At 27.7% G+C, this 12,928-nt stretch overlaps 1 protein-coding gene across 2 annotated transcripts in view; it reads right to left on the bottom strand.

The window, feature by feature from the left end:
• Window positions 1-12,928, bottom strand: part of LOC113556210 (head-specific guanylate cyclase) — a 238,113-nt gene that overhangs the window by 38,346 nt on the left and 186,839 nt on the right. For both annotated transcript variants that reach the window (XM_026961037.1, XM_026961029.1), the window contains exon 11: window positions 1,099-1,265. In XM_026961037.1, the coding sequence (XP_026816838.1) occupies window positions 1,099-1,265 (167 nt within the window). The remainder of the gene's footprint in view (window positions 1-1,098; window positions 1,266-12,928) is intronic.

Raw genomic sequence — 12,928 nt, 5'->3', positions numbered from 1 at the left:
TTTTTGTAATGACTTAAATATGTAAAAAAGAATTTAAAAAAATAAACACTTTTTGAGAAAATGAGTTAAATTACTTTCGAAATAACTACTCTGTATATACTCATCAGTTATAATAAAAACCGTAAAAAAACATCGATTTGTTATTTTATATTATTATTATTTTTGACTTTTCGGATGATTGACTGCGCGTGTTTTTTGTACACTTCCACAGTGGGTTCACGTAAAATCACGAGCAATTTTTCTACATTCTCGCCCGATAAAATATCGCACGGACTTTAAAAATGTTTTCCGTCACGTCGGCCGTCGAATTCCTTCGGGAACCATTCTACGCAAATTACTTCTTTCATGCACGATAACGCAACGTTAACCGTTCTAAAGGGACTGTGTTTACTCTATGTATACCCGACGATGTGTAACACCAACTGGAATAATACGTTTGATTTGAATATCGATCATGGTATTATTGAACTAAATTATAATCTCATTTTATTGTTACGCCGTTTTTCCCAGACATATTTCCAGAATCATTTCTTAAAGACGCACATTTTACGTGCAATAAACTTCATTTGAAATGGCTCTGTGTCACGTTATTATATTTCATCACGAGCGATGAAATATACGCTTTTATAAGAAATAAAGTTAACAGCTTATAATACGCATACCGTATAATACTATTATACTGTTATTACAGAATGGCGGATAATAGGTCATTCGTTGGCTTCATAAAATTAGTTTTGAAAAATAAAAGTTTGACGTATTCATTGGAATAGGCAATAACAATGCTAAATTAAAAGCACAGTATTATATTACCACAGTAACATATTAATTTTTGTTGGGCGTAGGGTGTTTGGAATTGTGAATTAATATAGTGATATGCTGAATTAAGAAATAATACATTACTATCGTATCATATTTATTCGGATAAGTGTTTAAAAAATTATATCGATTCGTTTAATATAACGAAATATTTCCATTCATCGGTTAATTCGGAAATTAACTCATTATCACCATAATATTTACTTAATAACGGTTTCAGTTACCCAGAAGTCAGCCACTTCTGAGTTTAAATTAAACGCCGATCTTAATATTGTTACTCACCTTGTATATGTCCAAATGTCCGCAGTAAGCGTCAAACTTGTTGTACAAGGACTCCAACATGTTGACGACCATGAACGGCGTAGCGGTGCTGCAGATGGACGTGAAGCCGACAATATCGCTGAACAACATGGTAACCTCGTCGTGCGTTTTGGCTTCGATGGTCTCTCCTGAAAACCACAAAATAAATGGTATGACCATTAAATACTTTTTTGTCATATGTTTTGATTATAATTTAAACTATATCGTTGAAATTTTGTTCCGATTTAATAATACATATACATCATCTATAGAGAATAAACATTAATTATTCTAGTTTAATAAATAATCATCGTTAGTAATGCGATTGTCATTAAAAAACGCATTTGGGATTTAATGCACTGCAAAGAAAGCTATGCAATGCACACGAGTGAGTGACGTGAGTATATCGACAATACGCTCCGCCGGCCATTCAATTTCGAAATTTAGTCCGCTTCATTACAGAAGCAATAATAACGATGCTCCGTTATTACGACAACAGCACAGGTATTGTCGTCATGATATACATATACTGTACATGGACGTGATAATAGAATTATAATATACGCGATCAGACGCGTCACAACGTAGGCCAAGCGGGTTCGTCCAGTCCCGAGGGACAGTCGGGACTTTAATCTGTGGTTGGCATACACTGCGTATAAATGTACAATAATATTATTATGTTGTTATTATTGTTATTAATTATTATTATTATTTTTATTATTATTAATATAATCAGAGAAACGCTTATACATGCCGACGCGAGCTCCGGACAATGACGGTCTGCGTGTACCGATAATATTCGCATTCGGAATCCTAACCCGTGCAGAAGACGTAATATTATTATGTTTAAGTGTGACGTGAGGCTTGTGTGTCCATTCGGAAGACGATTTGTATGTGTGGGATTTGCGCTGTGACGATAAGTATGGATTATTCGAGACAGACGCCCCCGCCGATATGGACGCAATAGTGTTTAGCTAACGTTTTCGATTCCCAGCGAAGCGACGAGTGCAACGGATTTTACGATGATAATGATTTTTTTTTCTAGTGAACTATTTTGTCGCGTAGTCAAAAAATCGAAAAGTTTAAAGTAAGCCACCTATCGATCAGACGATTTATCGGTACATTATATATCGACTCCCACAATATTTCTTTACAGTTTTTCCAGAACGCGATGGAAAACTACAGTCAGAAACTCAGAACTGTCAAAACTCGACTACGTTTTGTTACTACAACACATAATATGATATTAAAAAAATATATTTTTTTTTACTTATAAATTATAACAGAGATGTTATAATAATACTATCATTGTGAATCTATACGATCTTTCAGATCAAGACTTCAAAATTCAAACAAGTTTTTTTTTATCATTTTGATTTTTGCCAATGTTTAAATTAAATACTAACAGATAATCTATATACATATATAAATATACATTATTTATTCTATGGTATGGTCACTAATTGAATTAATTGAAAAAATTTCCAAAATTTCGAATAACAGTTGTAATATATAATTTTACTAAAAACTAATTTTCTCATAATTCCATTACGTTGTATCTTCGCGGAATTTATTTAGTTCCCTTACTATTAGTCTATTTTAAATAATATTTTTGATTTTTTAAAGTATTTTAAAACTCGTAAGAAACTTAAACCGAATATTTTATCTATTGCTTATAGTTTTGAATAACTATAGTAATTGTTTTTCTTAATTTCTCAGTTATAAACAATTTTAGAAAAAATCGTTTTCAAACATAATGTGTGTTTCAGGATTAATTTTAAATAATTATCAGTAAAATATTATGATTTTTTAATATTTATATTTATTAAATAAATTAAAAAAGCATATATGTAACTCCAACTATTATTTTATCCAAAATTTTTTATAATTTTTTAGATCAGTACAATGAACATTAGCATATTATATTATTAATAGTGAACTATATAATATATAATAATTCCCTATACGAGTTTAATTAAATTTAATAGTACCATTCATCCCCTTAACACACTTAATTCAATTAAAAAAAAAGTGCCTACATACATATTATAAAAAAAACAAAAAAAACATTGGAAATGCTTCAGCTATATAGTAGATTTTAAGTGTAAATACCTCATCAGTCATCATTCAGAAGAAAAGTAAAATCGATTTATTAATTCTTTAAGTGTTTGACTCACAAATAAAAACGTTATGATAATCTACAAATCCAAAGAAAAACGGTAGAAAAATTTTAATTGTTTATGAATAAAAAAATCTATAAGATATAAAATATTTTAAAACCTATGACATCACGTATAGATAGAGGATGCTAATATAAATATTTATTGAATGATTATTATCTAAAATTATTTATTTTTGAACTAGAGTAAAAAAAAAACACAAAATCAATTTTGATAAAAATTGCTTTTCCATAGATATTCCCATTTTAAGTAATTTTTTTTTATTATTTTAAAAAGTTTTCAGAAACTCTCCAACTTGAAGATTCAAAACAAAACATTGTTATACATAAAAAAAACATGTAAACCAATGTGCATTCATCGCTCCGCTGAGAATCTAAAATATGAGATATCGAACAATACATACCTACCTACATATTGACGCAACAAACAAATCATACTAAAGTTTGCGTTATATCAATGATTTCAATGCATATTGTTTTCCTTATGCATTTTAAATTCGTGTTTATTTTATGTATTCATATCTTGTTATTTATATATCGTGCTTATTGATATTATTTTAATAATTTTGTTAGTTTGGATATATGCAATTTTTGGTTTTATAATATATACAGTAGACGCCACTTATAAGACTTATGGATATAAGGTTCAGTCGCTTATTAGACTCAAAATCGTCTGGAACGGTCCAGAAGTACCAAAATACATTAAAAAAAAAAAAAAAAATCGGTTATAAGACTCAACACTTCGATTATAAGACTCAAATTTCGTAAAATAAATAGTAGAAAATAAACATTTTGGTTATAATTTAGAAATAAATTGGTATTGAAAAATTAAATAATATTCGTGTTGATTATTTCTAGTTTTTGTTGGTACCTTATAACGTATAATAATTTTTATTGCAGTTAAAAGTTCACATTTATCGCAACGATTATCGTTATTATATTTTCGGAATATCAGAACAAAATAAAAACAAACTAAAATTACAATTTTTTTTCAAAATAAATAATAAATACATTACACATACATCCTTTATAATTTTTTATTAATGTATAATTTTTATAATATTTGTATATGTAATATTTACCTATTATAATTTTAGTTTTTTTTTTTTTTTATCAGAATTATTAAATTTATTCAATAATAAGTATGTGATATGTAATATGTGTTAAAGTATTAAAATTAAAGCAAAATATGTAGTAAAATAAAATTTATAAATACGTAATTAATTTTTTTTTCTACTTCGCCTATAAGATTCATTCGGTTATAAGACTCACTTTGTGGTGGTCACAAAATGAGCCTTATAAGCGACGTCTACTGTATAAATATATTTTTTACTAAGATCGTTTATTTGATATTTCTATTAATAAAAAAAAAACAAATAGTAAAACATATATTGTGATTATGATAAACTTTTTCTAAACATGACAAAGCATTGCAGTGATGAACTGATGCATATCAATAATAATTCCACAAAAGGCAGTCAGTTTTGTATCTATTACTAATATCGATTTTATTCTGTCAATATTATGAAATTGAATCCATGCGATTTTTCATTACTATCAAACTAGTTTTTCCAACAATAGAATAAACGATGACAAAAGAAAAAAAAATATAAGGAATTCCCTGAACACAATAATACACATTCAGCAAACACAATTATTATCAATATTATTATATTGATACTATGGAATTATTAATGTAATAATAGTACTATGACATAATAAAACCATTATTATCGCAGCAAATAATAATATAATTAAAAATAGATATTAGTTTCCAAAATTGAGAACAAAAATAAAGTATAAGCAATCGACAGTTTCCAAAAAAAAAAAAAAAAATAAATATATTAAAAGACGATTATTTATGAAATAGTATTATATTCTACCATTATATTATTATGTTAAAATTTAAAAATAATCAACCGCCTAGGTAATTCCACAATAAAAATATATTATCTAAATTCTGGGGAAAACGAATTAAGTTCAGTTTTTAAATTTTGTGTGCATCATCATTCTGTCAGAATCGCATTTAAATAAAATTGTATTACAGAAATTCACATTCTCATTTATTATGTAATGAATATGATCGCAAGGCGATATAAATAGGCAATTTAACTGCATTTCTGGAATGGGTTTTTTTTTTGTTATTCCATACGAATGATAAACTTTGTTATTCAATTTAAATATTGATAATTCTTTTTATAAGCATTTAATAGCTAAATGAATAGATTTTTAATGAATAATATTTATACTGGGATAGGTTTACGATAAAAAAGAGTAAAAGAAAAACTGGTAGAGTTTATTTTTAAACCATAAATCGTTATAAAAACCGTCAAGTCGAACAATTAAAATAACAATACGATTGTCTTATTGGATTCTTTTCACATCGTTTGTGGCGGTTTAAAAAATTAATTTAACAGCGGGTCAACATTCAAAACTATAGAGTGAAAAAATATTTAAATGGATTAAACAGTATTCAAAATGTATACAATGTAATTAATTTGACTACTAAATATGACGTGTATAATATAATTTATTGTATAAAATATGTTTTTTAAGATTTTTTTTTTTTATAAACCCGTAGTTACAAACTTTATTAAAAAATATACAATATTAAATTTTTCTTAAAAATAACGTTTTTGTGTAATCCCCCTTAAAGTCCCACGTTATTAGGTATAAGGGTATATGATCATCGTTAAAATACGTGTATGACTCTGAAACAGAGTCGAATGAACTAATTTATATCGATGTTAACACGTATAATAATAATTGATTATTTTTAGCTGTGATGTTTATTACTTGAGAAAATTTACTATATATATTTTCATATAATTACAAATTATATTTAGTATTCCGACTTACCCAATTTTAAGCAATGTTATCTTTTCTTCTAAAAGTTCCAAAACTAATTCTAAAATTAAGGATTGATTAAGATTTAATAATTAATAAAAAAATGTAGGAGGCAAAAAATAAGTGAAAAAAAAACAATTTATAAAAACCATCATTAGGTAAAAATAAATAAATTAAAACCTAAAAATGTCCATACCTTATGAGTCAAAGACCTTATATTAACCCTTGAAATGTTGAGCTTCTTAAGATCTTGTTTAAAAAAAAATGATATGTATTTAAATTTGTATTTACAAACAAATTATCACACTTAATTTATTTCATTACAATTGTTATTTATTACTATTATCAATATAATATTATATAAGACATAAATCTAAAAAAAGTATATTTTAACTTCTTTATTAATACTATGAGATAAACTGAAAAGTGATAAGAAAGACGAACAACTAAAAATGACAGAAAAATTTAAGATACAGTATACAACTTTATACGTCTTGAAATCTGAATCGAATTTCAAACTTAGAACGCTGTGGCCTAATGATTAAAAATAATTGTAATATCCTATAAAATTCCAAGTATGAATAAAATTGTACTGTAATGATATAATTATTTACAAAAAAAAACTATGGTGCCATTTTTCATTATCATCGTTTAATAAATTATAATATTGCTTCTAAAAATTATATTAAAAAAAGTAAAAATAATAATAATAATAATAATAATTAAATTACGTACACGTAAATACAAATAAATGGAAATTCATTTCATGAAATACATGAACCGTTCAAGAGTAAAAATGTTTTCGAAAATGTGTCAATAACGCAACGCAAATAATTGAATCAGTATAAACGTCGCCAAAACCGCAACACTCCAGAACACTCGGTATAGTATACAGAAAGATTATGCTTACCTCGACCAAAATTCATTCAAATCGTAATTATTTTTGAAGTTTCACAGTGGAACGGAGTGGTTTTTAATTGAATAAAATAAGTTTTTACCACCGGAGGATGCTTCTTGTTGTACCGTATAATTAGCTCACGCCCCACCGGTGAGCATGGCAAGCAAATCGTCCTCTACATGTATATTATGCGTACATTTCAAATTATAGTGCCGTTTGTGGTCACGTGTGAGAACCTCGAGTGGATTCGCACGGAAAACACGCGAGGCGGACAGAATATACAAAGACGACACAGTGCTCTATCCGCGACGCACGCGAAAATTCGAACACACGGCGCGCAGATTATTACGCGATCGCACACATCCGCGGCCGTCGTCTTGTTAAATCGATCAACGATTTATTTATCCGTACGCGTATACAATCATATATTATACGTATAAATACGAACTCTATCGGAATGAACTCGAGCGCGTTTCGCGTTTGTTTTGTTTTCTCTCTCTATATTTTTTATTGGCCGTGTATTCCGATGGCAGTTCGGGACTCGGGGAAAAACAAACCCGGGCAAATTGGTTATTTGGTATTCAGAATAAACCCATATATATAAACGGTCACTCGCGCGCGCGAAAAAGAACGTCACTTGGATTCTTCCGGCGGTGCACATAAATATTTACAACGCATTACGTCAGCGTTCGAATAGGTACGCACACACGGATATATATGTATACGCACACATACGCGTTGAGAGATGTGGTGCAGTAAACTTTTTGGGCGTACAAGTACATATAATATATCTATATAACAGTATATACATATATATATGTGTGTGTGTGTGTGTGTGTGTGATACATATATTTCAACGTGGGTGGTATAAAAACCAAGAAGACTCGACACCATTTTGCGGCATACATTCAACGTCGTTTTAGAGCGTCCGACTCAATTCTGATTTACGGCGTGTGTAAATAATGATAATATAAAATACCATGGTCGTTTTCACGCACGCAAATACACCTTCTACCGAGTGGCGTGATGGTACACTGTACCGGACGTTAACGTAAAAAAATTAAATAAAATCTATAAATCTCAATCGTATTATATGATGTTACATATACTTTTGGACCTTAATGTGTGTCTGGGCGTTGTATTTTTGTAAAATAAACCACTGCTCGACCAACAACACTCTAGGGCGAGTGATATTATTGTACACGGCTGTGAGCGATATTTCAAACGTCAAACGTTAAACGTTAACGGACGACTGTTGTATTTCAAAATGTATTTTAGATAATATTATTTTGTAAGGCGTATAATGTCGGGTATTAAATTTATAAAAAAATGTAAGACCAGTTATATAAAAAAAAAATATAGTTTTTAATATATATATATATATATATATATATATATATTCTAGCTTTTACTGGTTTAAACTATCAATACATGAATATTTTATTCCAAAAAAGAATATTTATTTCGAAAAAAACATGTTAATTTACAACATTTAACTTTTACATATTTTTGAATCTGTGGTCTATTTTCAATTACTATTCGTACGTATAAAAATATGATAGATGATAAATTAAGCATTATAATACTTGAATATTTTTGAGACATTACATTCCAAATTCTGTCTAAGTATAATTAGGTCTTCGATATTAAAAATAAGCATCTCTCTAATAATTATGTACAATCATATATAATATATGATATAATATTATAAAAGGTCAGTATAATAATATTTTATTTTTTAAAAACGCATACATTGACTGAAGCAATTATTGTCCACTGTCTTACAATAACCTTTAACTTTATTTTTTTACGACAAAATATCAAAAATCTACATATTGCTATACAGTAAATTTAGTTTGGGATATACCGAAATAGTTGTGGCGTTAACGATCAAACGCAATGCGCAATATTAATATTTTTATGTTTGGTTTAGTAATAATAAACATTATAATGTAAATGCATGGGCTATACGCGTGTATGCACGGTCAAGCGGAGAACTCTGCGGCTAATATTCGTTCGCAACCGGCCAAGACCCTCGAGATTAAAATTCAATCGAAATGTTATTGAACCCTTACGTTTGCACAATGTTGGATGTCTCGCGGACGGCAATGGAAATAAGGGCTGGCTGGCGGGACAAATCGATTACCTTCTTCACAATCTGTAGACATACGCTGTAACGTCTAATAGTGAGGCGAGAAAAGGGCTAACCGCACAGAAGCTTGTAAAAAAGGCTAGGTATGTAGTATTAAATATTTTACTTGAATTATTTTTTTGTACGTTTTTAACTTTTATTTCGGTTTACTATAATTCAGTGTCTTTGACAGCAATATCATTGAAGTAAAAAGTTGTTTGTATAATTTTATCGATTTATCTAATTTTATGTTTTAAGTTCCATCGGAACAGATATATATGAGCTATGAACATAATATCATCACATATTTTCGTAATTTATCATGACTTCGTGAATGTCATTATTATTTTATGATTTTCAGGGAGTGGCCGTATTATTAAGAATCTTATTTTTCCGAAATTTCAGAAAAAACGAACTCCGCTCGTCAGAATGACTCCTCCCATATCATTACGTAATGGAACAATGACGATGGGGTGAAACGAAAAATTAACATTTTTCAAATCGACAATAGTAAGTCCTTAAGCGGCGCTCTGCAGTGATTTGGCTCGCACACTTAACCGGATTCGGTAATACATCAAAAAATCCGACGACAACGAAAAAAAGTAGAAGTCGGATAATCAACGAGTCACTATCTACTATAATATAATATTGAAATATTGTAAATTTAAATATATTCGAGATGACTGTGACTTCTGACAATGGCGGTTCTCTTGCTCATTATCCAACCAGCTGCGCTAAAAATTATAACACAAATACGTTTCTCGACATTACAATGACAATTGTTCGTGGCGATTTATTTCAGACGTCATCAGCTATTGTTCAGAGAATCCTATCTACAGCCGCTGTAGCTGCGATAACCATACTTACTATTAATTGGACACAGCTATAAGATAAATGACGAACATGTGTCAATTCAAAATGCATAGTAAAATAATATTATGATCGTGTTTATAGTTTCTGTGGTGCCTGCACACCAGTGTGGTATTTATGACAATTTACGATTTTTTCGGAGAAAAATTATTACCATGTACGTAAATTATTTGTATACTTATCAAACCCGAGTAGAAATTGTCGCGAGAAAAGAATTTCGTTTTTGTTTTAAGTTATGAATAGAGCGATAAATGTGTTGATTTTACAATGATATGTGTAAAAAATTGTATGTGGGTGTATACAGTATACACAATATGCTAATATAGAAATATAAGAGAAAAAATGAACATCGATAGCAAATTGAACTTATTTCATACTTTTAAGAAATAAAATTTGAAAATTGCCGTTGTTTTTAAAATAATTGGAAAAAAATTTAAAAAATTTAATTTAAAACACTAGTTTTTAATAAAATTGTTTTTTTTTTTTTTTGGTATAATTTATAAATGTAAAAAACTAGAGTTAGACATTTTTGAAATATTTTTTTATTTGAATTCTCTATAAATAATTAGTTTTATAATAATGTAGTACTATACTTAAATATTTGATATTTTAGATTTTTAGATTAAACATTGAAAATTGAATACAAAGGTCCTCATAATATAAAAGTACATAATTTTAAAATATTAAAAATGCGTGATTTTTTTTTATAATAATTTGAAGTTAAACTTGTGTGGGGGTCGGTTGATTACGAAAATTCGAAAATTATTTTGTATTTTAAAATGTATAGTGTTTAATGTCTATAGATAAGACATTTGAAAATATATTATAAACTTTGACATAAGTAGTTTATACTGGAACCAAATAATAATAAAAAAATGTATAAACTTGTTTCATTTTTAGACGCTTAAAGTTCAAAATTGAATGGGAATTAATGTTTAAAATAAAAAAAAAAAATATTTTACTTGATCATTTAAAACTTAACATATATAATTATATTTTATACAAACAATTCGATTAATATTGTATGATATCACTTATTTATAGTTTGACCTGTTTTAATAATAGTAAAATTATTAGTATAATAATTAATTGCAATACATTTATACAATATTATATTATATAATAGACTATTTTAACTCGGGATCTTTTTTCGTGTACAATGATTTATCTGCAGTGGTCACCTACTTTTTCCTTTTTAATTTTTATTTATAAATATTTTCAAACTTTTTTGATACTTTGGGAGCCGTAAATTACCTGTAGACTGAATTGTTACGCAATATATTCATAACTGATAATTATTAAGCATTAAGCAAACAAATAAAAATATTCGCTTTTTCTCATTAGTGTTTTTCCACTTCTTGTTTTCTTTAATCATTAAAACTTTTATTGGTTGTATTATTTTAACGCTGATAGACAAACACAACATAAATAAAAATTTAAAGAACTGACGTCAAAAAAAAATGTATCGTTAATATATTATGAGGTTATAAAGTACCAACAGTAAGTCGTAATAAGGATAAATTTTATAAATCGTATTGTAATAATTCGCGTACAATTATTTATTGCTTAGTATAACATAATATATCGTTAGTTACGCATATATGGTAGTATCACAATGCTAATATTAAATTAGTAATATGTTTTGATTTACGTACGTAATATTTGCCAGGAGATAAAATAATATCATACAACGAATATTGTTTGAAAATTGTTTTTGGTTTATGTGACCTGTATTTTAATGTGTAACTATTTATTATGTTCTCCACGTGACGTATAAGTAGCTTAGTTATAGCTATTATAACTTGTTTACTTATTAACACCAAAGTCCACCAGTTTAAATAATATTAATTTTTCCAGGAATTATTATGCTCTTTTTATATTTTATTCGAAACACTTTCGAAATTTCAACTTAAATGTTTATGCATATTTCATTATGTTTCTAACAAATGTATTGCATTATATATATTTATGTGTCAATTTTTAGTAAAAAAATGTTAATAATTTAAAACATAAACACTATATTTGACATTTTTATTGATTAATTATTATGAATAGCTTAGTAGCGAAAGTATACATATAAATAAATATTTAATAATCAATTATTTTGAATTCGTATGGAATTGAGAAATATCTCTCGTAAATAGTAGAACGTCAGCAAAACGGTTCTCTTAATATTTTAACAAAAAATTAATTTGTTTTTCCATACTCTAAAATTATATTATGGACACGTTTTAAATGCAAATGTATAATGCGGTACAATACATATTAATGGTGATCGGTAAGATAAGTATTTATTAGCCATAAGTTCGTGGTTTATTTAATTTAGTGAACTCTGAAGTAATATTATAAATGTATAACGTAATAATTAATTAATAGCAATTAGTGTCATCCAATTTATCTAGTTTTATTCGTTAAATTATTTATCTAGGTAAGATGTGAATCTTAGAATTAATTGCTTACGTCTTCACTGTAAATTAACTACTCGTTGACAAAATTTATCTAAAGGTTTCTAAATGTCATTTGGTGACATTAGTGCCACTGCGTTCGTCAGAGGAAAATAGGAGCTCTAGTTAGTTAATCAGGATTTGGAATTTGTGTTAGTATTATTGTAGTGCGTAATAACGTTGTTTTCGAGACGATAAAGTCACGAAGGTTATAAATGATTGTTTTCAACGTTATTATTTAATGACGGAAAATAATCTCACTGCCTTAAGTTCTTTTTCGAATATATTTATACTGCTATATTGATTTTGCTTTAGGGGAGTGACATAGTTATGTATGATTTATGGATATACATATTATAATATGACACAATATTACCTCTTCGTGATTCAAATTTTAGATCAAAATATCCCGTGCATGCTTATTAATCCAATTTAAATATTAA

The sequence above is a fragment of the Rhopalosiphum maidis genome, chromosome 4, assembly GCF_003676215.2.
Source record: "Rhopalosiphum maidis isolate BTI-1 chromosome 4, ASM367621v3, whole genome shotgun sequence".
NCBI classification, from domain to species: Eukaryota; Metazoa; Arthropoda; class Insecta; order Hemiptera; family Aphididae; genus Rhopalosiphum; species Rhopalosiphum maidis.
Note: the sequence above shows the minus strand (reverse complement) of the source record. Positions and strands in the feature narration are given on the sequence as shown.